Here is a 26,834-nt window from a genome sequence, read left to right as displayed (position 1 = left end):
AGGCCTCCGCGTGCGTGGGGCAGGGCCGCGGAGCCACCAACGGCCTCGGACCTCTGAGTTCCGCTCCCTCACGCACACTGGACTTCGTCACATGGCAGCTCTTCCCCCGTGACCCACCTTGCCCGAGGGACAGCCACTGTCCCGGGCCCCCTGCCTTCTCCACATCCCCCACACCTTGTCGACAGGACCCACTGGTGCGTCTGCTGCCGGAATCTGGGCTTAAGGCAATGGTGACATTGTGTCCTGGGCTCAGACAGAGGGCTCTTGGCTGGCGTCCCAGGATGGGGCTCACCCTCCCGGCCAACCAGCTTCGCCAGGGGCAGTCCCCACGCCGCAGTTCACCACAGCGAGATACAACCTGGTGGGCTGCAGTGCATGCACGGGGCCGTGCGGTGATCACCTCTGCCAACTTCCAGCACCCCAAAAAGAAGCCTCGCAGCCACTGGCAGTCTCCCCTGATCACCGACCCCTTTCTGTCTGTGGATCCACCTGTTTCACACACTTCACGGAGATGGGGTCACACATGACAAGGCCCTTGTGTCTGGCTTCTACTTTGCATGGTGTTCTCAGGGTCTGCCCATGCCGTGCCACGTATCACGTTCCATTCTGCTGCTGATGGCGTTTCACTGCGTGGACGGTGCACGTTTATTTACCCGTGACTGCTCGACAGACGCTGGGCTGTCACCACCTTTAGGCTGCTTCCGAAGACGCCGCTGTGGGCATCTGTGCACGGACCTTCATGCAGCCCCATCTCCCTTCCCTCAGGCACATGCCCTGGGGGGGAACTGCCAGTCACGTGGTGACCACTGACCACTTCCACAGTGGCAGCTCCATTTTCCACGCCCGCATTTTGTTTTATGTGGACTGTCTCCTCGCCTGTCACCTCGGCTGGCCCTTCTCCACCTCCAGTGCCAGTCGTGGGTCCCTGTCCTGCCCTCCACACAGTTTCACAGTGTACCCTGCATGCTTCACGATTGTGGAGTGTTGGTGGGAGGAAGGGCTCAGTCTGGTCCCTTGTCACGGGCTAGGACCACATTTTCTGATTCGGTGACAGAAATTTTAAGTCCAGCAGTGTCCAGGTGCCTCTAAGAGGTCCCCAGCCAAGGTCTCTCAGGGTAGGAAAGAAAGCTGACCCGTCATGACCCCTGAGGGTATGAGGTGCTAGTGTGCCACATCACACTTGAGACTGAGGTGGTATGTTGCAAACATGCTCAAAGAACAAGCCTGGGAGTCAGGAACACGGCTGCCCTGGGGGTCGGGGGGCGGTTAGTGCATCTAAACCTGGTGGTTAGAGCTGGAAGGGGACAGCTGGGCAGGCAGGTCAGTGTGCTGGGCCCACGGAGAGGAGCCAGCCTTTACTAGGAGCGGGTGGGACCCAAAGCTACAAAACCGCTAAGAGATCATGGGGAGAAGCTTCGTGCTGTGGGACTTGGAAATGATTTCCTAGATACAACACCAGAAGTAAAGGCAACAAAAGCAAAAATAGCCCTATGGGAACATGTCAAACTGAACTTTACGCATCAACAGCCATCCTACGGAACGGGGAAGAGTATTTGCAAATCACACACCTGATGACGGATTAGCTCCAGAATACATAAAGAACTCAGAAAACTCGACAACATCAAAAAAATCAAATTTTAACTGGACTGAAAAACAGGCAAAGCTCTTGACACTTCTCCAAAGAAGGGTCCACGAGCACGTGAAAGGCGACCAACACCATCGGCCACGAGGGAGACGCAAACCGAAACCAGTGCGGCTGCCGCTCCCGCCCATCGGGGTGGCTGTGAAACGGTCGGAGTGGAGAAAGGGGACGCTGCCCCACGGCTACCGCGGCCTCTATGGAAAACAGCACGGAGGCTCCTCGAAAGACTCAAAACAAGGCCACCATGTGACCTAGCACTCACGCTTCTGGGCATTTACCAAAAATAACACAAAACAGGACCTCACAGACACAAGCCCATTCATGGCCTTACTCACGACAGCCAAGAGGCCGGGGCAACTCAAGTGTCCATGGGAGGACGCAGGGTAAGCAAGAAGCGGTGCATCCTACACACACCAGGACCCCGGTGGTGACGACCTCCAGCCTGGTTCATCCCCTCCACCTTTACAGAGCCACCAGAGCACCTTCCTGCCACTCAGATCTGACCTGAGAGCCCCACTGAATGCAAAATCAAGTCCAGCCTTGGCGCCAAACCCTGACTATCAGAGCTGTGCCTCCTCCCCATCCTCCTGCCACACGTCCCCTCCCATGTCCCGACTGCCAGCACCACAGCTCAGCTCAGGTGAGGGCCCTGCAGGACACGCCTCCCTGTCCAGTTGTCACAGCACAAGCTCCTTCCACCAGCTGAGCCCCGCTGCACCTCTCGGTGATGCGTGCATACACCCAAGAGGAAACTTGTGTCCGGAATACGTAAGGTCTTTCTACAAGTCAGGAATAATGCACAGACGACCCAGAAGAGGAACGGGCCACAGACCGGTCCCCTCGCAGTAGAGGGCTCCGAGCAGCCAGTAACCGTGTGCAAAGCGCTCGCTTCCTAAGCCACCAGAGACGCAAATTCAACCCTCACGTGAGGCCAGCACGGTCATTAGAACGGGACCCAGGGTACGCGTTCTGGTAGCCACCAGACCTGGGGGGGCCCCAGCTCAGGGGCGTGCACTCGGCTGTGCTTCACACGTGTCTGACGCGTGGTGCCAATGCTCGGGGAACAACCATGGGGACAGCCACCTGAGCGCACGCCCGCAGAGCAGGCGGAGCTGGCAGGGAGGTGAGGAGGGGCCACACCTGAGGGTCCTGTCTGGGGCCCGCCCTTGGGGAAACTGTGCAGGCACCTGGCCACCCTGAGCGCCTGAACCGTCACCAGTGCCGGGAGCCGCCAGCTCCAGGGGCCTTAGCAAGAGCGTCTCCCTTCTCATTCCCTTTTCTCCCGTACTTTCTGAGCAGAGTTACTTTTGCCAAATTCTAATCTCTGTCTTCATTCAGAAGTGAAAGATCTGTCCCTATCAGGTCCACAGGGCAAGAGGGCGGAGCGGTGAGGGTCAGACCTCTGCAGAGCAGTGTAGGGGAGGCGGGGAACCCCCACTTACCCAGCCCCCACGCCTCAGGCTTAGGCCGCCCGCTGCCCACTTGCGCCATGCCTCGCTTAACCACGCCCCCAGGCGCCGCCCCTGCACCGCACCTTCTCCTGGAGCAGGTGGCCCCGCTCCTTCAGCAGGCAGTTGATCATGACGCTGGCCGCGCGAGAGCAGTTCTTGTCGCTGTCTCCCAGGCCCTCGAACAAGGTGAGCAAGAGGCTGATGAGCTGATTTGGCGGGAGGCGCTTCGCAATAATCTGGGGGGAGGGCGGTGTGTTAGATGAGGAGGGGCTCCAGGCGACATCTCTGGGCAGGGCGGCACCATCCGCCCTCACCCCTCCTCCTGCGTCCCCACCCTGCAGGGTGCTGGCAGGGTGGCCCCTGCACCAGAGACTCCTCCCCATTGGAGCCCGGCCAGAGCACCCTCCTGGCTCCTCCCCTGGGGTGGGCTAGGCGTATCCCTGCAGACACAGCTGCTCTGGAACGCTCTACAATACAGTCAAAGGCATGTCCCGTCCTGGATGGCCTAGCTGCTGAGGCCCCCAGGACCTTCGGCTCCCCACCAGCCAGCAGTGGACCCTGAGCGTAACAGCAGCGGGACCTAGAGCGGATACAGCAGCCCAGAGGCTAAGGGGAAACCCTGCACCACATGCAACAATGACGCCGAATGTCCGAAAACACCGCTGCCAAACACCAAGGCCCTGCTCCGCCTCCTCTCGCCCAAGTCTGGGGCTTTGCCTTCCAGCACCCGCATCCCCAGAAAGGGCCCTGCAGACCCCGCCCCTCCTTCTGCAGGAAAGAAAGCTCTAGGTCCCTGAGGGCCGCTTGCAACACCAAGTGGAATGACATCACCACTTGGCTCAGGGACTCATGGGGTGGGCCAGGCGCAGCCTTCTCAAACCCTCAAGCCAGGAGCCAGCTCCTGACCACACCCTCCCTGCTGGGACTCCGAAGGCAGACCCCCGGGACACAGAAGAGTAATAGAAGTGGTTGTGGTCACAGGTGGTGCCAGGCAGCTAATTCTCTGAGTGAAATGCAACCGCGCACCCCATCCAGGTCCCGAGCCCACCGGCCCATGCCGTGCCCCGCCTGGCACCCTGCAGAGCCCACCTGGTACAGGTGCCCCTACTAGAGTCCCTGGGCCCCAGCACTCTATGGGTGCTCCAGCAGGTACCTGGGCTATGCTGTGGCAGGTGTGGAAGAGGGTGGCGGGGTCGGAGTGCACGAGGCCCCCTTTGAGGACGAGGAGCCGCTCGACTGCGTCGTCCCGGTAGTCACGGGCGAAGCCTGCGGAGGCACGAGGGTGCGTGGAGCCGGGCAGAGGACTCTGGCCACTGGAGGCCCCGACTCTGCTCCTCATCCCTCCGCACTTCTGCCCGGCCAGGGGCTTACCCTCGTAGCCCAGCTGGAGGTAGAGCAGGGAGTGGACGCAGCTCACGGCCTCCTGGCGGGTGGCAGGCCACAGGTCCGCACACCGTGGGGAGAAGAGGCCGATGAGGAGGCCCAGGTTGTGGAAGGGCACCAGGGCCTGGAGGGCGGAGGAGGGGCTGTGAGGTGCCAGGGAGGACTGCGCAGGAAAACCCACAGCTTCCCACAGGCCAGCAGCAAGCAATGTGAGAAACGGCCCAGGAGGAAGTCACACCGACAGCGGCACCGCCCCCTTTGGGGGCAGCTGGGGAGGACCCGCTGTCACAGACGCTGGTGCTCAACACATGAGTCCATCGAGTCCATGTGGCTGTCACAATCGCCACAGGAGCGTTTTAGGACCGCGTCAGATTTACCCGAAAATCACCTTGGTTAATGGCCTTGTCAGAGCAACCAAAATTCTGGAAAAGTGTAGGAGTGAGCTCCAGAGTCTCAGCAAACGCTGAGGCACATGCGACCGGCCGGCAGTGCGGCCAGCCCTGCGCCTGCCCAACACGTCCGCCTTGTCCACGCTCCGCACAGGCAGGCTCCTGCCTTTGTCCCCAGTACCCTCATCTTCTACACCTGGCTCCCTGTCGCCCTCGCCCTCCCCTGGGGGCACAGCACACGGCAGTCCCGCTGACGGACGCATGGGGTCGAGGACGAGGATATTCATCAGACTGGACTCCAAGTGGCTAGCCCCAAAAGCAGTTCCTGGCCCTGACAGGTCCTCTGTCTATGTCGCCAGTAAGAGGACAGGAGGCTCTGGAACAAGGGATCAGCCCACGGCGACAGATGGAGGATGGACAGAAAGCCCGCTGTGCGACACGGCAAGGGACCCGGGACCAGGAGTGGGCATGGGCGGGGGCAGCGGCGCAGTGGCCCCTGGGAACTCACGCTGACGTGCAGGTGCTCCAGAAAGTGCTGCAGCAGGCAGGAGCTCAGGGCGAGCGCCCGCACCCGCTCATGACCCCGGGGGGACTTGATCCATGGGCTCAGGTGCTGGGGGAGATGGGGGGCTTTACACAGGCGCCAGCTGGGGAGACAGCCCAGGAAGCAGGAGCCCGTGTGGCATGGGAAGGTCAGCGTCCCTGCCAGGCCACCCGTCCTGGCTTTGAGGACCCACAGGCCAAGTCAGGGCGGACCACTTGCTGCACCTCACCCCTGCCCATCTCTGTCTTGCTGGCCTGGCTCACAGACACGGCCATCCCAGGTGGGTCCAGCGTGAGCAGGGCCAGGCGAGGGGCGGGGTGCTCTTAGAAGGAGGTCGGCCCAGTCCACTGCAATGCTGAAGAGGACGGGACACAGCACTGCCACCACCTGCCCATCCTGCCATCTTGACGGCCCCAGATGGTCAAATGCTCACACCTGGGGCACCTGCAGGGCCTCTCTATCCCAGCACCATGTGGCAAAGGAAATACCAGAACGGGCTCCAGGTCCCACTTGGGTCGGGACCCGCCCCCATCTGCACACCCACCCAGGCGGAGGGACTACTGTCCACCTGCTCACGCACCACCAACATTTCCAGACAGCAAGCACCTAACTGCCCCTGTGGCACCCCTGTGGCAAGGTCTCGGAAAAACAAACAAGGGGCCCCTGCCCCTAGGGCACTGCACACCGCTGCACACCTCCACCATGACCTGCAGGCCCTGGGGGGTCATGTCCCGCTGAAGGAGGCTTGTCAGCAAATCCTCTAAGGCCTGCATGGTGTCCAGGTACAGGGGCTGGAAGGAGACGGGTGGCCGCGCTAGTGACCGGCTGTCCACAGCAGCCTTCCCGCTGTCCCCCACAGATGTGGGCACGTGGCAAGGGACCTGCGGCCATACCTCCTGGTGGTCATCATCCCCCTCAGGCTCGGGCAGCACAGCCATGACGCTCTGCAGACAGCCGTGGACCATGTCCGCCCGCACCTGCTCCTCCAGTGCTGGCTCCAGGGGGCTGAGCCCGAGTTAAGGGCCGGCCTCTGCAGGCTCCCCGCACCGCCCCCAAGCGCCCGCACATGACAGGATACACCAGGTAAGTGCAGGCGAGCATGGCCTTCTTCCGAATGGGCGACCGCAAGCAGTCTGAGGGCTCTGCTCTGATGAACTCCTGCAGGGGGTGGGGGGTGAGCCACGTGACTCAGCCCTTGGCCGAAGCACCAGCCTTCCTCGGGAGCAGCCTCCCATCAGGCCATGCTGCGAGCCAACTCTGCACCCCGATGCAAGTGGGCGTGGGCCTCCCGCTGCAGGTGTCCGCCAGCCCTGCCGAGCCCCACCTCCCCGTTGGCATCTGCACCCTCGGGCCGGCACAGCACGCACCATCATCTGCGCCACCAGCTCTGCTTTCTGTGCGAAGTGGAAGCAGCTGGCCTGCGCGCTGCTTCGGATGGCCTGGCAGACCATGCACACGCTCTGCACGAGGCACAGCTTCAGGGCCGGGTCCTAGAGGGACAGCAGGCTGCAAGGGGCCACCAACGCCCTCCCGCCCAGCATGGCTCTGTCCTGGTGTGGCGCTGCTGCCCCTTGGCACACATGGCTAAGCCCACTATGGGCGGCTGCTCATAGCGACAGAGGCCAGGCCCCCCGCCCCACCCCCAGCCATAACGCCACTGCCCTGCTGTCAGGGCTCCAGACAGCCCTCTGATCATGGCAAAAGGCCTCAGATGGACCCCTGAGGCACTCAGCTCGCTGCTGAGCTGGACCCAGGGGTCAATGGGTCATGGCCTTGACCAGAGGGCACACTATGTCCACCTGCGTCCCCTGTGCCCTGCAGTGTGGCTAGGAGGTCCCCCAGGTGGGAGGAGCAGGGAGCACATCCAAGAACCCCCGCGGAGTGCAGCTGCCCTGCCTGTCCCACCAACGCGGGCCACCGGGGTTTGGGAAGGAGACAAGGGCAACTGTCTCGGAGACAGGATGCCCCCATTCTAAGGGCTTAGGAAGAAAAACTCAGAGCAGCGCCTCCACCGGGCAGCCCCAGGAGACGGACAGGGGCCTCCAGGTTAGTGCCAGAGACTCCAGAGAGAAGCATGTTAGTGAGGCCAGACACCCCCCCTCGCCGAGAGGTCAACCCCTTGGGCATGAGGGGTGGAACCAGGAGACCAGCACCCCGCTGCTCGTGGGGCAGAAGCAGCTCCCTCTCCCCACCTGGCATCCAGGGTCAAAGCGCCAGAAGGGCCCCTCCCAAGTGGCATGGCCAGCCCCAGGCGGGTTCCAGAACACCCTCCGGACTGGGCCAGTGAGCCCCAAGCGTGCCCGGCTCCCGCCCCTGGAGCGCACAGCCCGGCCCGGAGGAGAGAGGCAGCGTCACGCCAGGCGCTACACACTGTACCTTGGTCTCTACCTTCACTCCCAGAACCTGGGCGACAGAGAGTGAGATGCGTTACAAGGTGAGGCGCTAGCATCTGCGCCCTCCACAGACGCCCGCCAGGCGCCCACCTTGGTGCTGAAGCACTGGAACATGTTCCGCAGGATGTCTGACTCGGCCCTGGCCAGCACCAGCTCCCGGGGCGCCCGCGCCGCCACGTGCCCGTAACACAGCATCAGCGCACCCTTTGCCTTCTCTGCCTCCACCTCGCTCCGGTCCTGAGGCCGAGGGCAAGCAGGACGTCAGCTACGTAGCTCTCCGGCCCCAGCACGAGGCCTCACACTAAGTCCCCAAGACCCCGTGGAGGAGGGACAGAGCTGGTCAGCAGCCGTCAGAGGCCTAGCCAGGCAGGTGGACAGCGGGAAAGGCTAGGCTTGGGCCTTGTGGGGACCAAAGTGGGAGAGGCAAGCAGGACAAAGTGCTGGGGTGCCCAGAGTTGGGGCCCTGTCCTCGGAGCCTGTTCACACCTACACACACAGGAAGTGTGGACTGGCCTGCACACCTGGCCCAGCCCTGGGGTCCTGTAACTAGGACAGGTACTGGGAGACAGAAAGCTCAGGGACAAGGGCTGGCGGGGCACGCGGTGCTGGCCCACCCTTCCTGAACCAGACTTTGACAAGAGTACTGCCTTGTCGGCCACCAGGGGGCAGAGAACACACAGATGCTGGTGGGACAGGGGAAGGGGAAGCTCCTACCCGTGCAGAAAGCCCCTCTCACCTGCTGGCAGAGGGCTGCATGCCCATCGTCACCAGCTGGGGTGGAGCCCGCACATGAGGAAGCAGAGAGGCTGGATGCAGCTTCCAGCCTGCAGGGCTCCTGGGCTCCCCCACCCCGCAGCACCTCAAAACACAGGGCGCCGCAGCAGAGACCAAATCACAGGCCAGTCCCACCCCAAACCCCTCCGCACTGTCAGCCTGACTTTTGTACCTTAAAAATGTTGAAAATGCCGGTGGATTTTCTGAACACATCTGACCTCACAAAGTCCTCCAGCTGAGTCAGGGTGTCGTCTAGGTGGGAGATGGCACAGATCCCAAAGCAGCAGGCGAGACCCTGGAGAGACACTAAGGGTACTCAGGCCTGGGCAGGGGGCATGCGTGCACACGCGCTCAGGCTGGCCGAGTGCCCGGAAGAGGAGGGGCAGCCCTCAGCAGCCTGTGGCCCCGGCCTCCCGGGCGGTGCTGGTACCTCGTGCTCAGCCTCCTCCTGGTACCGGGCCGTCTCCAGCAGCTCCCGCAGATGCTTCTTCACCACGTCCTTACTGGAGGCAGCACCCAGGGTGGTCCCCACACATCTGTACAGGAAGTTCTGCAGCAAAGCCAAGGGGTGCGGCTGTGCTGACCCCAGTGGGAGTGGTTCAGCAGGAAGAGCAGTGTGGAGCCCAGGCCACTGCACAGAGCACGTGAGTCCTGGGCGGGGTCTGAGGAGACGGCAGTGGGCACCGTGGCTCCTGCGTCTCGCAGCCACCAGCCACCATGAGACAGCTCACAGGCCGTCTCTCCCTGGCTCCGGCAGGGCCACAAGAGCCAAAAGACAGACTCAAGCAGCAATTGACACAATCAAGACACAGGAAATTGGACCTAAGGACCATGTCCAGAAAACTCCAGCAGGCTGGCCCCCACACCTTCTCCTGGGGCGTCACCTCTTGGGGCGTCCCTCTCCCTGTCATCTCCTAGGGCATCTCCCTCCCTGTCACCTTCTCCTAGGATGTCCCCCTCCCTGTCACCTTCTCCTGAGGTGTCCCATTGTAGCAGGGTAGCTGCTTGCACATCTCCAGGCTCAGCTGACAAACCCACGTGTTGTCAGACACGGCAGCCAGAGTGTCCCGAAGAAACTGCGGGCAGAAGCAACACCAGTGAGGGCCCGAGCCCAGGGGTCCCAGAGTGACCTCAGGGTGGCGCCATGCCATGGCTCTGAGTGGTCTCTGGGTGACCTTTGAGTCCAGGCAGAGAGAACCCTGGGTAGTCAGACACACAACAGGCTAGGGCTACAGTCCTGGGCCCAGCAGTGTCCAGGACAGAGGCTGGCAGAGGCAGTCCAAAACCCGTTGCCTGGCTGTCACAGCAGGATGGGAAATCTGTGGGGGATGCAGATCGTCCTCACCCAGAGAAACCCGCCGGTCTCCCTGTCCCTCCCCCAGCAACATCACTAGGTCAAGGCAAGCAATACAACCCTAGGAAGGTACAGTGTGCCAAGCTGTCCCCACACAGGCCAGAAAAGGTCTCCACACCCAGGACAGGCGGCACCCACGGTCTCCGCCTTCTCTCACCACCAGCAGCTTTTCCTCCCATTCCTTCTGTGACAGGGTATCCGCAGAGTGTTCTGAAATCATGGGTCGCCAGTCAGCCAAGCAGGTGGCCCGTCAGGAGTAGGGTGCTCAGCTGCCCTCCCAGACCCCGCCAGCACCCCATACCTGGCCCAGGCCCTGCGGGCTCTTCCAGTGCAGGAAGGAAGCCTGAGCTGGCTCACATCCCAGGTAGCTCCCAGGGGATACCCAGCAGGAAGCGCCCTCTGGCCTGCTGTCCAGACCCTTCCCTGAACCATAACGAGGGCTGTTTCTCCCAAGTTACAACACCCTGGTCCCCACAGGCTGGCGCTGCCGCCGACTGGCAGGAGCGGAGTCAGAGATGGAGGGGTCCACACCACCCCCTCACCGTCCAGGTACTCCAGCAGCAAGGGGATGGTTGTCGCCCAGCGCTGACCCAACAAAGGGTGGATGTCCCGGTGCAGGACGTTCAGGAGGCCCAGCGAGGCCGCCCCGCGGCCGTCCCCATGGTAGGGGCTGGAGGACACGGCCTGTGAGAGGTGGAGGAGGGAGTTCGCAGCACCTCCGGACCGTCCCACCGCCCACAGGCGCGGGAATGGAGGCAACCAGCTCCCCAAGACGCGAGGCAGCGGCCTGTCCTCGGCGTGAGGGTGTGAGGATGGGAACCCCCGCCCGCCACGAGAGGGAGCCCGCCCCTCGCAGGGCGCCGGCTGTCAGGAGAGGTGAAAGCAGAGCGCGGCGCCACGCCGCTTACCAGGAGCCGTGTGGCTATGGCATAGGGAGACGGCAGGGTCACTGCAAAGGAGACAACACACTCAGGGGCGGACTGGGGATCTGGGACGAAGGACGAAGGACGGGGTGGGTGACAGGGCTTGGAGGGGCGGAGGCAGGGCGGGCCTGAAGGCAGGGCCTGGGACTGGGGCGGGGTCCAGGAAGGGGACAGAGTCCCTGGGCAGGGGCCGGGGTCGCGACTGGGTCTGTGGACTGTCACGGGCTTCACTCACCGTTGCCATCGTACTGGATGAGGAGGGCGCCGGGCGCGGCCTCCTGCCTCTTCTGGGCCAGGTGCATGAGGCTCCGGCAGAGCGGGGTCAGCGCCCCAGTGAAGCGCACAGGGGTGACGAACTCGAGCAGGTACGGCCAGAGGACCTGGGGGCAGCGCTGCGGTCTGTCTGGGAAGCACAGCCGCAGGGGCGACAGCCTAGGAGGGGCTCCCCCCCCCCCCCGCAGGCACTGTGCGCTCAGGACAGTTGGGCCTGTGCTGCAGGACATGGCCCCACACCGGGAGGGGAGTGGTCAGTCACGGTGGGGGGTGGGGCCGCGCCCACACACTCACGTCGCTCATCCTGTCCACCGTGGTGCTGACCAGGTAGAGGGTCCTGACGCTGACGGCGCGCACGCTGTCGGCCGGGAGCTCCTCGCTGCTGGGGCCCGCCGTCTGAGGCTGCTGGGGAGGCAGAGCAGGGTGGTGCCGCCCGCACCCCTTGGTCCTCCAAGGTTACAGGGCAGGTCGTGGGCTCTGGGCCCTGACAGCGCAGCCAAAGTAGAGGCTGGGCAGACTGGCAAGCCCGGCTCCCTGGGAAGCTCGCGGGCACGGGGACAGCCTCTGCTCCAAGCGTTCTGCTGTGCCTCGCTCTCACGCTTCTCAATACCAACAGCAAGCACCGAGCAAGAGTAAGCCCGCGGCTGTGACGGCTGCGCCAGCTGTCAACACCTCTCGCGTAGAGACCAAAGGCCACAGAGAAAACACAGGGATGCTTAGGCTTCGAATAACGATTTTTAAAGCACACTCTGAAAATGGACCAAATACTCTTTATACCAAACAAAACAACTCTGAAAGCCTGACCATCCACTAGGACAAAAATAATATCTCAACAAACTTAAAAGCAGAAATACACTCGGCCAGATTCGACGCAGACCGTGAAAAGAAGTTATGAATCCACAGCAGCCGTGAACAGCTGCTCACCTAGAAAGCTCGCTCAAGAGAAACATATAACCGGAATAGTCCTTTGTCTATTAAAGAAGTTGAACTTGTGGTTAAAAACTTCCCAGCAAAGAAACCTTTAGGCCATGGCTCCACTGAGGAATTCTACCAAAGACTTAAGGAAAAGTAACACCAATCTTCACAGAAGCGTCTAAGGTAGGGAGGAGACAAGAGAATTAAAATGCTCATTAAGCCTCACGCAGAGACTGCCCCGTGTGGGTCAGCCCCGCAGCCCATAGCAGCCCCGCCGGGCGTGCGCCCACAGGACGAAGGGAGGCTTCCGCTGGGGTCGCCAACAGCCCGTTCCCCACACCCTGACGGGGAAACAGGGACCAAGAGTCATTCCCTGCGGCCGAAACCACGGGACACACGCGTCGAAGGCTGGGCACGGCCAGCAGGCCTCTCTCGCTCCGTATTCTTACCTTTCCACCCACATCCTCGCCCCCTTCCTCGCCGCGTGTCCACAGCTAAGGAAACGGGGAAGCAGAGTCTGTAAACTATAACTCGCAGGAACAAAAGGACGATGTGTAAACTGGGGTCCCTCTCACGGTCTTCCTCTCAGTGCTCTTTGCTCTGCCCCTACTCACTGCCTTCCCACGTCTCCCGTGGTCCCTGTCACTCTGCCTTTGGACTCTAACTTCAGCACGTGTGTTGAATTCTTTCCACACTCTCCTAAAGGACCCTCCTCTTCTCTAGGTGCGGGTTTTAGTCCCCCCACACCCATTTGCTGTCTTGCTTCTAGAAACTAGAGGAGGAGGGAACACATCCAAACTCGCTTAATGAAGGTCTAGCGATACCAGTAAAAGAGTGTACAAGGAAGTACAGACCAACATCCCTCCTGAAGAGATGAAGATGTCTCAACGAAATCGCCACGAATCACACCCAGCAACGTATGCACAGGGCAAGTCGTGACCCAGCAGGGTTTGTCCTGGGGCTGCAAGGCTCAGTCGGCATTTACACAGCAATCGCCCAGGTCCAAGGGCTGAGGGCAGGGTCTTCACAGTAAAAGACTGTGCCCCCCACCCCAGATGGAAACAGAGCACTCATGCTCAGCACTGCACTGCTGGTTCCAGGCAATGCAACTGGGCAGAGCAATGAGAGGCGCTTGGACTGGAAAGGAAGAAGACACGACGTTCCATGCAGAGTCCCGCAGACTCTGACGGCAAAGCCACAGGAAGCAAGGTTGACCTGTAAAAGTCAGCTGCAGCGCCACACGCAAGCAACGAACAATAGAAGATTGAAATGAACAAAACCACACGACTAAAATGGCACTAAAGATAAGACAGTTACACATCTCACAAGATATGTATGGAATCTATATGCTAAAAGTCACAAAAGCTGAAGAAAGACATCCAAGAAGGCCGGAGTAAATGTGGAGAGGAGCGCTTCCGTGGACTGGGGGACATGACGTCATGAAGGTACCGACTCTCCCCAGATGGTCCACAGTCACCACAACCCCAGCCATCACCGCGACAGGCTCATTTTTGTAGAAATCAATGAGATGATTCTAAAATCCATGTGGAAAGCCAAAGAACCGTAACTGTAACCGCCGTACAGTTAGGAAAGAAGGCCGGGGCCGGAGAGCTCACGCCGCTGGACCTGGAAACCTACGCCGCACCTGTGGCATGACGGGCCGTGCAGACAGAAGGACACACGCAGGTTACCGGAGCGAAACAGAGTCCACAGGGTCCCTTGATTTTTGACAAAGATGCAAAGGCAATTCCTCGATGCAGAAAGAAGAGTCTTTTCAACATGCGTGCTGGGACAATAAGCAGAATAACAAGCCTCAACCCACACCGCACTTCAAACCAACATGAACTCAAAATGGATCACAGACCTAAATGTAAACCCTAAAACTTAAAACTTCTGGAAGAAAACACAGGAGAAAACCCTCCCAACCCTGGCTCAAGCAAGGATTTACTAGCTAGGACACCAAAAGCATGGTCTATAAGTTAAAAAACTGAGACGCGGGACTTCTAAAATATTAAAACTTCTGCTCTTTGAAAGATACCGTTAAGAAAATAAAGACAAGCACACAATGGAGTTGTCAGAAAATATTTTCAAACCACAAATCTGACGAAAGACTTGTACTAGAATGTACAAAGAACACTCAATACAAGAAAACAAGCAATCCAATTCAAAACCAGTGAGACCCACAGCAAGATAACAACCGGCTGGAAAAGCTTAAAACAGAAACACAACACTGACTAAAAGCCCCAGTGCTCACAGATGTGGCGTGCAAAGCGCTGCGGCCGCCTCGGTAGACAGTGGGAGCTTCCGCGAGGTCAAACACACACCTCCCGGCAGCCGCGGCGGCCGCATCCCTGGGCCTCACCCACGGTAGACCAGCGCACGCCCGGCCCCCACCCCCGAGGGGTCCTGGGCTTTATTCATCACAGCCACCTTGGAAGCCGTGTAACTGTCCTAGCGCTGGTGATGGACAAACAAGCAGACGACAGAACACTACCCAGAGTGAGAACGAACAAATGACCGATCTATGTGACAACGCAGAGGGCTCAAACGCTCACACGGCAGATACACAAGAAGGAAGCCAGACTCGGAGGGCTCTGAGCCGCACGATTCCGTCTACGTGACACTCCAGAAAAGGTGAACCTCAGGGACAGGTGACAGTGGCCAGGGCCTCGAGGCGGAGAGGTGGCCACAAGGAGGCAGAAGGAGTCTGTGGTGCTGGCATGCTGAGCGTCCTGACGTGACGTGACGTGGCAGTGGCTGTGTGGCCATGAACTCAACGGCACACTTAAAAAGGAGCCTCCTGCTGTGTGCCAGTCACGCTTCGGCAGCTCCGGCTTGTAGAGCACGTTGGGGGAAAGAGCACAGACGAGACGGCAAAATCATAATAAGTGATAAGCCATTCTAATCTCAATAGACTTCTCTGCAGACGCTCTGGGGGAACCCAAGGATTAGTGGAGGCTTGGGGCCCCTCCGCTCTCCCCCGGCGCCGGGACCCGCCTGGCCCCGCCTGGCCCGCAGCCCACGCGGGACTCGCTGGCCTCTGCGCCCACGCCCTTGAAGGCCCACGGCTGGGCCTCTGCCACACTGCTCACCTCCCTTTGCAGATCAGGCCAACCCGTCTCGGAGACACCATCCTTCTTGGGTTTTAAACATTTTGTCACGGACATTTTGAAATATACACAAAAGTAGAAAGACTGATACAGCGAAGGCTCGACTGTCCATCCCGGCTGCCACCTGTTGCCCCCGCCCAGCAAGCAGCCGCTGCTTTCAAAATGACTTAGATCCCTCAGCTTCCCTCCGCCTCGAAATGCTGGCGAGGGATCGAGAGTTCACAGTCAAACCCTCTGCATCCAAAGGAATGAGGCGAACACATCCCCTGCGGGAGTCTATCGGTTCCAGCACCGAGAGGGCTCTTCACCCCAGAATACGGCGTGGCAGCCCCACTAGCCCCGCCAGCGGCCTGCCCACCCGCCTCGGTCTACTCTGTCCCCTCTGCAAGGAACTGGGTCTGCTCGGTCGCTCGAAACAGAAAAGCCCACGGAGAGCCAAGGGCCTGTCTGGCCTCCCCCTTCTGATCCTGCAGCAGAGGCAGTGCACCCCAATTGGAACACAGGGCCGCTGCAGGGCACACGCCCGAGGCCGTAGTCACCTACCCACCTATGCTCTGGCTGGGGCCCAGCAGCTCCCAGGGACTTTGCTCCCCACCCAGCTGACAGCTCGCAGCCGGGAGCAGGGTCCGTGGCCCTTACCTCCACCTCGGGGGGCAGCGCGCACTGCTGCACGAGGTACTCGACCAGCGCCTCGCCTCCAGGCTGCTCCAGGTAGCCATGGTGCGCCATGGCGCTGATCACCTGCACCACTGCCCGCTTCACCTGCGCAGAACCGAGCAGGGAGCGGCCTCAGAGGCACGGCCCCCAGACAGCCTGGCTTGGGGGCACGAATCTTACCCTTTCCTCTGCCTGCGGCTGTGCCTATGACTGAATGTACACCTACCTGCGCAGGCAGGTATATCTGCACCTCTACCGGCGCCCACCCAGCCCCACCTTCCTCATGGCCCCAGGCCACAGAGGTGGCCTCCTCGCCAGCCTGTGGATGTGCTCCCATGGGGGCTGCTCTCCTGCCCTGCAACCTCCCGCCCCTCCCGGCACACACTCGTGCTTCTCTGCTCCAGACACACAATCTGCAGCTGCCAAACGCCTGGAGTCCTGACTCTCCACCAACCTGCCTCAGTGACTCCACCTGGGGGCACAGCCAGGTCACCCTCCTCCCAGAGCTGGCACCTTCTCCAGGGCCACGCAATACCAGCTTGGTCTCCTGGGGGGCTGGAGACTGAGGTCAGCCACACAGGCGGCCAACCAGGAGTACGTGCCAGCATCCCCGATAAAGACCCTGGACGCAGGCTGGGGCTTCTGGAGTGGCAGCCTCCGTGAGAGCTGCCACATCGCTGCCACAGGAGTAGATGACTGAGCCTCTTCCCCTGGAGGAGGCTGCTGCGTCTGCTCAGTGTGACAAGCCATAACTGTGAGTGACAGCTCTCATGGGTTCTGGAGCCCTCCTAGAGAATTCTCTAACCTGAGGGTAACTTTGGAGACTAACGTCACACCTAGGGGACCGTGTCAGGACGGAGACGTGGGAGGTCCCTGCTCTTGCGCACCCCCTGATGCTTAGGTCTGGCCCAAGGGGCTGCTGCCTGCTCAGTGGTGGCCTCAGATGCTGGCTGGGCCATATTCCCTATAGCCACTCGCTGGGGAGCCCGGCGGCCCTGTCTTACCTTGCTGTTGGTGTCCAGAAGGGGAAGCCTCATGGCAGAGAGGATGAAGGGCTTCTTAACCTCCATCTGAGCAGCTGCAAGAAACCAACAGATAGCTCAGTGTCCCCACTGAGACCGACGCCAGCCAGCCTGTCCACGCCTCGAGTCCCGAGGCCCTGTTGCCAGGGCTTTGGCCTCGGCGTGGCCCTACACCCCAGTGGGGGGCACATAAGCAAAAGCCCACCCCTGTCCCTTGGGAGACCAATAACTCTTTTTCCCAAATAACATTTTATCCCACTAAAAAGCTAGATGGTTGGTAGTTTGGGGCAGCAGGAGAGTCAAAGACATCCGAACCAAGAATTTTATAAACAGCAAAACTGACCATCAAGTATAAAAGCACCAAGAAGCAGAGACCAGGGTCAGGTTCCAGGGCCCCCGTGGGACCCAATGGAGAACGAGCTTCGACAGCCAGAACGAGCAGAGGTGCGACCTCAGCACGGAGGGGCACCGCATCCACAGGCACGCACTGCCACCCACCCAGGACAGACACCGCACGCGACTGCTGAGGCAGCAGGAGGCCCGGGAGCACTCCGGCGCGCATCTTCTGCCACTTTGCAGGTGGTGGCGGCGTCGGCGCTGCTCCAGCGTTAGGCTTGCGTGCGTTACAGGAGGCAAAACAGCAAGTGTGGGAGATTCTCGCCTGTCAGGCCTGAGAGCCAGGCTCTCGGGCTGGGAGAACGGACGCGGCGAGAGGAGAGTGGGGCAGAAGCTCTGGGGTCCGTGTGCTCACTCGGCTGCGTTGGCGTGCATGCGCACGCGTCTGCTGCAAAGGCCCAGGAACAGCGACCGCCACGGCGTGAGGAGCACCCCAGCACCAAGCTGCTGTCTTATTAAAAGATGATTTCTCGCCGAAGGAGACGGGCTTTATGGAGGAATGCTGGGGCAAGAAATACATGAGACAAGCCTAGAATGTCAGCGTCAAAGGACCCAGAGCTCAGAGGCTCCCACTGCCAAAAATGATGCAGCTGGAGCTTCAGTAATGATAATAACTGCAATGAATCGAAAGCCCTCAAATCTGTTAAAATCCATGAACACTTATAAAAGAAAGGGTCACCTCGGGAAGGTGACAGGGAACAAACAGCCTACAAGCAAACGAGTCCAGGACCGACCCTGCTGTCCAGAAGTGAGCCGCACTGCGGGGCGGGCAGACAGTAGAGGAGGGGGACTTCTTCCAATCAAGGTGTTCCAGCTAATCAATGACAAAGAAATGAGAGAATTAGAGCATCAGCCAACTTGCCCCCAGGCACTGAGCATCAATGCTGCCAAGGTCACAGGACAGAGAAAACCAGAAGCATGTGCCTCCCAGTCTTGCCAAAGAGGCTGAACCACAGTCTGATCCTGCCTCTGAATCCAGCTGCCAATTTGCAAGAAATTCAGACAGAAGAGAGACATGTTGACCTTGAGGGCGCGGTCTGCACAACTCAGCTGTGAAAAGCTCTACAGGCAAACAGCCCAGGTTCTCCCCAAATTACAAGAGAAAGAAAAGAATGGACAAGGGACCTGTAGCTCAAAGGAGACTTAAACATGGGGCGCTGTTCAATGGGGACGGTTTCTGGGGACGGGGACCCTCGATGGCCCTACAAATGGCTGGATGGTAAATTGTTGTGTTTCTCAACAATTGTAAACAGACAAAAACACCAATGACTGAGCCTCCAGAAAAAGGAGAGACTTAAGCACAGCTGGCCTTTGAACAAGGCGGGCATCAGGGGTGCCCACCCCCGCAGTCCAAAACCCGTGGATAACATGAGACCCCCCCAAGACCTCACGACTAGTGGCCTGCCGCTGAGCGGGGCCTTACCGACACCATGAACAGTCACGTAACATGTATTTTGTGCGTTGCAGGTGTCGTGCACTGTGTTCGCACAGTACACTGGAGAAAAGAATGCGTCACTAGGAAGGTCATGAGGAAGAGAGAATACACTCGGCCAACTGAAAAAGACCGACACGTAAGTGGACCGTGCAGTTCAAACTGTGCTCGGAGGGGCTGCGGGGGCGGTGATTTCTCTACCGGGCGTGACCGAGCCGAGGCACCTCAGGGCCTGCTGTAAACTATCGGGAATTGACCACTATAAAATCAGGACAACTGTCGCTTATTGGTGGGTGCAGGAGCATGACTGGGACAGGGTGCAGGAAAAGGGCTTCCGGGGTGACGAGTGCACTTCAAGAGACCTGGCAGTAGACACAAAGGTGTTTGTCTCAGAACATGTCATTAAGCCATATGCGGAGAGCGGGCAATGCGGCTCCAAGCTGAGGGGCCCCGAAGGCTGTGGCTCCCAGGAGCCAGGCAAGGGGCGTGGCACAGAGTCTCCCTCCCAGCCTCCAAAGGAGCCAGCCCTGCTGACATTTCGATCTTAGACACTTAGATCCCAGGGCTGAAACAACAAATTTCTACTGTTTAAGTCACACAGTTTGCAGTGCTTTGTTCAGGTGGCCTAATAATGCACAATGTCCACCGAGCACCGCAGCAGTGCATCACTGCCAGCCAGGCCTGCCTCGAGAAACAGGAAAAATCCCAAATAAACTATCTAACTCTACACCTGAAGGAACTAGAAAAAGAACAAAACCCAAAGTGAGTAGAAAGAAGGAAATAATAAAGATCAAAGCAGAAATATGCACAATAGAAATTTAAGAAATAGAAAAGATTGGACGTGGCTCTATAGTGTAGCGGTTAGAACATCTGCTTTACATGCAGAAAGTCCTCGGCTCACGCCCGAGTGGAGCCACGGTCCATGGTCTACGGCCATGCCACCCTGAACAGGCCCGATGTCTGATCTCAGAAGCTAAGCAGGGTTGGGCCTAGTTAGTACTTGGATGGGAGACCACCTAGGAAGACCAGGTGCTGTAGGCATAATAAAAAACTTTAAAAAAAAAGAAAAAAGAAATAGAAAAGATCAATAAAACTAAGCTGGTATCTTTGAAAAGATAAATAAAATAGACAAACCTTTAGCCAAACTCATCATCAAGTGAAAAAAAGAGAGAGGTCCCATATAAATAATATCATGAATGAAAGAGAAGTTACAGCCGACAACACAGAAATACAAAGATCATGAAAGAATACTATGAACAATTTATATGCCAACATATTCAACAATTCAGAAGAAATAAATATATTTCTAAAAGTATATAACCTTCCTCGGCTGAACCAGGAGACAATACAAAATCTAAACAGGCCAATTACTAGCAATAAGATTGAAGCAATGATGAAAGATGTCTAGCAAATCGAGGTCCAGGACCAGACGGCTTCACAGGTGATTCTACCAAACACTCATCGAAGAAGTAAGACCCGTTACTCCTAAACTACTACAAAAGACTGAAGAGGAAGAAACACTTTCAAACTCACTTTCTGAAGCCAGCAGTGCCCGAACACCAAAGCCAGATGAAGACACTGCAAGAGAAGAAACTTACAGGCCAATGTCCGTGATGGACATGGACGCAAACTTGTCAACCAAATGGCAGCAACCCGGATTCAGCAGCACATTGACGCATCACACTCTATGACCGAGTGGGATTCATGCCAGGGCTGCCAAGGTGGTTCAGCACCTGCCCATCAACATGATACATCACACTAAAAGAATAAAGGATAAACCACGTGATCATCTCAGTGGATGCAGAAAATGTGTTCGACAAAATCCAACATTCTTTTATGATAAAAACTCTCAGCAAAGTGGGAGTAGAGGGAACATAGTTCGACATAACAAAGGCCACATACCACAAACCCACAGCGAACACCATACTCAAGAGGGAAAAGCTAAGAGCTTTCCTCTAAGATCAGGGCCAACATGAGGCTGCCCGCTCTCACCGGTTGCATTCCAGAGTACTGGAGTCCTAGCCAGAGCAGTGAGGCGAGAAAAAGAAATAAAGGTGTCCAAATCAGAAAGGAAGAAAAAAAAACTATCATTATTTTCAGATGACATGTTATCACATATAGAAAACCCTAAAGACCCTACCAAAAAAACTATTAGAACTCATCGATGAATTCAGAAAAGTTCTGCAGGATACAGACTCAAATATAGAAGTCTTTTGCGTTTTTATAAACCAATAACGAACGATCGGAAGGAGAAATTAAGAAAACAATTCCATTTATAATTGCATCAAAAAGCCTAAAGTACCTAGGGATACATTTAACCAAAGAGGTGAAAGACTTGTACTCAGAAGACTGTGAAGACCGAAGCAGGAAACTGAGGAGACGAGCAGATGGAAGCACAAGCCGTGCTCACGGAAGGGGCAGCGCTGTTCGAATGTCCTCACAACATGAAGCAGCAGCAGTCGGTGCAACCCCCGCCACAACGCCAATGGCGTTCTGCTCAAAATTAGGACTGGCCATAAAAGTTATACGGAACTACAGAAGACCCCAAACAGCCAAAGAAACCTTGAGAAAGAACAAAGTGGGAGGGATCACACTGCTTGATATCGAACTACACTATGAGGCCACAGTAATCAAAACAGCACGGTTCTGGCAATTTCATCTTCTGTCCGGTTCTCCCGACACCATTCATTGAATAGACTTTCTCTCCCCCATGGCGTGGCTTTATTCTGTTCTGTCCCATGACCTGTGTGCCTGTTTTGTGCCAGAAGCATGGAGACACTGAATGTCCGGGTGGAAACAGACACCCGTGAGAGCACCAAGGCCAGGTTGCTGCGCCCAGCACTGCCCCCGAGCTCCACTGCAAACATGGCTCGTCACTTCCCAAAGGACCGGGTGGCAGGCACTTCACCCTCCGCGTACTCACCAGGAAGGGGGTGGCTGCACCTTCTGCATCTGAGGCGCCGTCCCCAGGGAGCCGGTGTGCTGCAGGCAGCTGTCCAGGCCGCCACTGCCCTCCCGGCACTGCCCTTCCCAAGCCGCTACCTCCTCGTGCCCAAAGCCCGAGCTGCCCCATGTCCACGGTGCTGTTTGCGACCCAGCGCCAGCCCACAAGCCCACGGGATGGGGGTCAGCACGCCCGCTCAACGGCCAGCAGGAATGTGCTATGGGCTGTGAGGGCCACCCAGGCCTCTGTCACATCTCTGCTTGCTTGTGCCGCCGATCACAGGACACAACTGCTGTCAGCCATGGCTGCAGGACTCACGCGGTCCCTTTACTGAGTCAGGTAAGAGCATGCAGACAAGGCTCACCGATGACGCGAGCTCAGGTGTGACACACAGCTCAGCTCCATGTCGAGAGTAAGCTGGAAAGTGGGAAGCCTGGGGCCTTCCACCCGGCTGTGAGGGGACCATCGGACACACTGGCGGACATCCTACAGGACGACCTCTTTGACTCTCCCAAAAAGTCCCTCCTGAGAGGACTAACCCTCCAAGGACACCCCCGCTGAGGGGCGGCAGTGGCAGACGACGCCCCGTGTGTATGAGCACCTCTGGGCCATCAGCAAAAGTGAACACCAGTGGTGGCCTTCAGCTGCTAAGCACACAGTTCTTGCAACTTTTCAGAGAGTCTGTGATTTTGCAAAATGTAGGGCTGGGAGGTGTTTCCGAAGAACTGAAAGCATGGCCGCTTTCGGCCGCCAAGCGCCCCCACCGCACTCACCGGCGGAGTTGATGGCGTGCCTCAGGACGTGCAGGGTGCCCATGCGGCTCCTCTCCGTGCTGCTGTCCAGCCGGGGCAGCAGGAAGGCCAGCAGGCGGTCAGGTGAGTAGCGTGCTGCAGGGTGGGCGTGTCACAAGCTGTGAGGACCTGTCTGGACTCCCTTGCTGCCTACGCCCCCAATCCCGGCCAGGAGGGTGCGCACTTGGCCGGTGACAGGACCGCGGAGCCACACGCAGGCCCGGGCAGCGGTGGACCAAGAAGGCTCATCACGCCAACCCCCGCAGCACCGCGCACAGGGAGGGCCTCGGCGCGGGTGCTCACCCAGCGGGCGCTCACCCAGCGGGCGCTCACCCAGCGGGCGCTCACCCAGCACGGTGAAACAGCGCAGCACCTCCTTCTGGTTGCTCATCACCAGGGGGCTCGTCGACTCCACGGGCACGCAGATCTGCGGCAGGGGGCAGCGGACTGGTCAGGGGGGTGGCGCCTCTGCCCCGGGGCTGCGCTGTCTACAGGTGCAGGGCGCACACACTGCCCAGCCCTCCCGGCCTCCTCAACAGGCGCATCCAGGTGCGGGGTGCCAGCCGGCCTCACTTGGGCAGAAGGAACGCGCCCTGCATGGACATGGACGCGCCAGGAGGGGACCCGCCCACAGGGCGCTTCTAACTGCCCTCACGTAGGCAGCCAGGACAAGCTCGTTGTCAGAGAAAAACTGCCACCTCCGCGCCCCTGGGCACGCACCCTTGGGCACAGAAAGCACAGAAACCAAGGTGCCCACAGTCCATTCTTCAAACTGTGGGGAAAAGCTGCATTGGTAAAATATAAACCGTGAGTCTCTGGGCTCCGCTGCGCCTCGGTCGGTGACCCTGAAGATACCTCCCGTGCACCTGGGGGGACTCCAGATGACGTCATAGACCACTCACCCCTCAGGGTCACGACAAAAGATCCCAGCAGGCCTCTGCACAAAGGGCTCTCAGGCAGCTCTGCCGTGCAGCCCATCCCAGGAATCCGTGCAGCCCATCCCAGGAATCCGAAGAGGTGACCCACAGTGCAGGGTGAGTCCCCGACCATGAGCCCTCCCAGCCTGCACCCCCAGTTCTCAGAGCTGCTGGGAACCAAGAGGGGGCGGGCCAGCGGGGGGCTCTGCTCCATCACCCCGCAGCTCCTCCTCGCTTCCTCGGTAAAGACCTGCTCTGGTCATAAAGGCACCACAACCAACGGGCCGTCAGAAACATGGCAGTGAGAGATGTCCCCAGATCTCTCCCCGTGAAACAACAATAAGCTGAACATCTAAAACTCAACAAAAAAACACCGAGACTGCGCACCAGCACCTCTGAGCGTGGGATCTGCACATAAGAGCTACCACAGTGGCCGGGACATGGAAGCAACCAAAATGTCCTATGACAGATGATGGGCTAAAGAAGCTGTGGTACATGTATACAATGGAATATTACTCAGCCATAAGAAGAGATGAAATACTGCCAATTGTAACAATGTGGATGGACCTTGGGATAATCATGCTAAGCGAAATAAGCTAGACAGAAAAAGTTGAAAAGTCTACGGCCATGCTACCCTGAACAAGCCCGATCTTGTCTGTTCTCGGAAGCTAAGCAGGGTCGGGCCTGGTTAGTACTTAGATGGGGACCACCTAGGAAGACCGGGTGCTGTAGGCATAAAAAATAAAAAAATAAGGGATTGTAAGGTGACAAGATCCTTGCAATCTGTGAGGTCAACCAAGGGTTGCCTCGCCTAAAAACAAATAAATAAAAATTAAAATTAAGATATTAAAAAAATAAAAATAAAAAGTTGAAAATCACGTATCACTTATATGTGGGATATAAACCTAAAAGCAACGAATGAACAGGACAAACAGAGACTCATGGACATGGACAATGGACTAGTGGTTACCAGGGGATAGGGGGAGGGAGGAGGTAGACGTGGTAAAGGGGGTCAAATATGTGGTGACAGAAAAAAATCTAACTATGAGAGGTGAACACACCGTGTAAATATGCATATGCCTTACTGTTAAAGTGTATAGCTCAAACACTGGATTTCATTAACCAGTGTCACCATTAAATGAATGAATGAATGAATGAATGAATGAATAAAGGAATACAGGCCCCCCAGCCTTCTGCATGCTCAGTTTTACGTCGCTCGCTCTGGGGAAGCCAGCGCCACGTCGCAGGACACTCAAGCAGCCACATAGAGAGAGCCAGTGGCAGGAATCCCGGCCTCCCGCCCACAGCCAGGGGAGGCAACCCCGAGGAAGCAGAGCCTCTAGCCCGATCCAGCCCCTAGGTGGTGCGGACCCCAGCTAGAGCCCACGGCCCAGCTTCTCCCGGGTTCCCGCCCTGCCGTGACTGCGAGATGATAAAGACTATTGCAAGGTGCTACGTACTGGAGTAGATGGTTACACAACAGACAACTAAGGTAACTGAGCACTCACCTGGGAAAAAGATAAAATTCAATTCTTACTCTTTCCCTAAAATGGCTTCCAAGTGCATTAAACCATAAAAGCAGGGAAAGTGGGGGAATCTGAAAACTAACTGCAGAATTTTAAAGGCTTCCTTAAGTATAATGAGACCCAGGCTTAACATAAAAGATGGAAAATTGGTGTGAAAATCAAATAATTTTGCGTGGCAAAAAAAAATGTCATAAATAGAGCCAAAAAATAAAGGACAAAGTCGGAACACATATTTATACATATATGATACAAGACTATAAATAACTGCTACAGATCAATATGAAAAAACCTAAAAGCCAACAGTAAAACAAAGGACACGAACGCACAGCGCAGAGAAAAGATCACCTTCTCAGCTTTCGCGTTTATATTTCCCTTTGAAGCCACGCCCCACTTGCACCCCAGCGCACAGCTGACCACCCTGTGTCCAGCTCTGCACGTGGGCGCCGCTTCGTACAGTCGTCCCCAGGCACCGTGCTACGGCGCTCGTCTTCCTCACTGTTGCGGTTTCAGTCGTCAACACGTTCCCCAGGGAGACCCCAGGCGCCCGGGCCAGGCTAATTCCCAGACCCTTCGCAACAGGTTTCTACCGCTAATGCGAACGACACTTGTCTGCACTTCCCAATGGGTCAGTATGGCAGAGGGAAACGCTGGGGTGTGTGGGTTCATCTGCAGCCCGCAGCCTCGCTGAGCTCCTTACTAGCTCGACCACGTGCGCTCTCTCGGTTTGTCCCTGGGAACTTCAGGAAGCGGATCGATCGCCAGTAACTAATACCGCTGAGTGCTCACAAGCACCAGGCGCTAAGCTAGGTGCTGAGACTCAGCCGTGAACAGGCCACGCCGGACCGCACCCCAGCGCACGGCAGCGCATGCCAACAGTGGGTCACTGATTGCAGCTAACGCCTGAGCAGCGCGGGGCTCAGGGTGCCAGCCCTGCACCCTCAGAGATCCACATATAACTTCACCCCCGCAGAAGGTGACCACCTACAGCAGCCTACTCCGGACCAGAAGCCTTACCACCCAACACACACGTTTTGTATGTCATATGCATGATGTGCTGTATTCTTACAACAAAGCTAGAGAAAAGAAAGCGTTACTAAGAAAATCATAAGAAAAAACATGTAGAGTATTTACTGGAAAAAAACAGCATGTCAATGGACCCATGCATTTCAAACCATGGCGGGGGTGGTGATAAGGGACAGCCTGTCCTCTCCCCCCAGCCTCAGCCTCCCGTTTCGGCCTCTCCTTACAGAATTGGCCTCGGGTCCCGTTCAGGGAGTGGGCTTCTTCCTGCCCTCGACCCTGAATGGAGTCTGTCTGTTTCCCACTCACACTGACGCACGCTGAGGGACTGACTGGGTCCGTGAACTTCACCAAGCTAAAGAAATTCCTCTCTAATCCCGGTTGTCAGGGTTTTAAGGATAAATGAGTGTCGAACTTCGCCAAAAGCTTTTCCGCACCGACTGAGATCAGAGGATATTGTCCCTAATCTGTTTCCGTGTGACACCGAGTTCCCGTCACCGCCACACCTGTCATCTGACCTGTGGCGGGTTTGCAGTGAGGCCTCCGAGCCCTTTCCAAGTCACCTCTGGACCCTCCCCTCGTGGGCCTCACTGCCCTGCGGCCCCTCTGCCAGCCCGCAATCTCGCCTGCCTAGCCTTCTCCCTGCTCAGTCCTTGGGGGACCCAGACCCAGCGCAGACACTTCCAGACTATCTCAGGCCACCCCTGCCCTGCTGGCCACCCCTTCCTGCCACCTCCATGCTGGGGTCTCCACTGCCACGTTGCACGTGCCAGTGTTGAGCAGACAACGATACAGCTATATCTCCGAGAGCTGCACCCACGTGACTCAGGGGACACCCGCTGGACCACCCACCCTGACTCTAGCCACACGGAGGGCCCCAGCCCTGCACCACCGCGTGGCACCCCCAGTGAGTTCCCTGACCTCACCCCCACCGTAGTACGCTCACACCCCTGTTCTCACCACCAGCATGCTCCCCCA

General features: G+C 57.9%; 1 protein-coding gene and 2 pseudogenes across 22 annotated transcripts in view; 2 read left to right on the top strand and 1 right to left on the bottom strand.

Annotated features, from left to right (window-relative positions):
* MROH1 (maestro heat like repeat family member 1) overlaps positions 1-26,834 on the bottom strand; it is a 48,286-nt gene that overhangs the window by 10,808 nt on the left and 10,644 nt on the right. For 12 of the 22 annotated variants that reach the window (XR_005649325.1, XM_039846055.1, XM_039846051.1 and 9 more), the window contains 23 exons: positions 22,742-22,820; positions 22,376-22,489; positions 16,813-16,886; positions 15,791-15,913; positions 15,134-15,178; positions 11,421-11,531; positions 11,089-11,233; positions 10,839-10,879; positions 10,473-10,614; positions 10,088-10,140; positions 9,545-9,652; positions 9,007-9,150; positions 8,749-8,871; positions 7,893-8,039; positions 7,786-7,812; positions 6,777-6,899; positions 6,488-6,567; positions 6,303-6,414; positions 6,105-6,200; positions 5,374-5,478; positions 4,465-4,600; positions 4,247-4,359; positions 3,177-3,329 (listed from right to left, as the gene is read on the bottom strand). Coding sequence is in view for 21 of the 22 variants with exons in the window: in XM_039846055.1 (XP_039701989.1) it covers positions 3,177-3,329; positions 4,247-4,359; positions 4,465-4,600; positions 5,374-5,478; positions 6,105-6,200; positions 6,303-6,414; positions 6,488-6,567; positions 6,777-6,899; positions 7,786-7,812; positions 7,893-8,039; positions 8,749-8,871; positions 9,007-9,150; positions 9,545-9,652; positions 10,088-10,140; positions 10,473-10,614; positions 10,839-10,879; positions 11,089-11,233; positions 11,421-11,531; positions 15,134-15,178; positions 15,791-15,913; positions 16,813-16,886; positions 22,376-22,489; positions 22,742-22,820 (2,394 nt within the window). In the remaining variant the exon portion in view is untranslated. The remainder of the gene's footprint in view (positions 1-3,176; positions 3,330-4,246; positions 4,360-4,464; positions 4,601-5,373; positions 5,479-6,104; positions 6,201-6,302; positions 6,415-6,487; positions 6,568-6,776; positions 6,900-7,785; positions 7,813-7,892; positions 8,040-8,748; positions 8,872-9,006; positions 9,151-9,544; positions 9,653-10,087; positions 10,141-10,472; positions 10,615-10,838; positions 10,880-11,088; positions 11,234-11,420; positions 11,532-15,133; positions 15,179-15,790; positions 15,914-16,812; positions 16,887-22,375; positions 22,490-22,741; positions 22,821-26,834) is intronic. The other 10 variants (XM_039846061.1, XM_039846068.1, XM_039846066.1 and 7 more) reach the window with 8 other exon arrangements.
* On the top strand, positions 19,584-19,699 carry LOC120588905 (uncharacterized; annotated as a pseudogene).
* Positions 23,928-24,045, top strand: LOC120588895 (uncharacterized; annotated as a pseudogene).

This window comes from Pteropus medius, unplaced genomic scaffold, assembly GCF_902729225.1.
Source record: "Pteropus medius unplaced genomic scaffold, Ma_sr-lr_union100, whole genome shotgun sequence".
In the NCBI taxonomy this organism is placed as follows: Eukaryota; Metazoa; Chordata; class Mammalia; order Chiroptera; family Pteropodidae; genus Pteropus; species Pteropus medius.
This window is presented reverse-complemented; position numbering and strand designations above follow the sequence as displayed.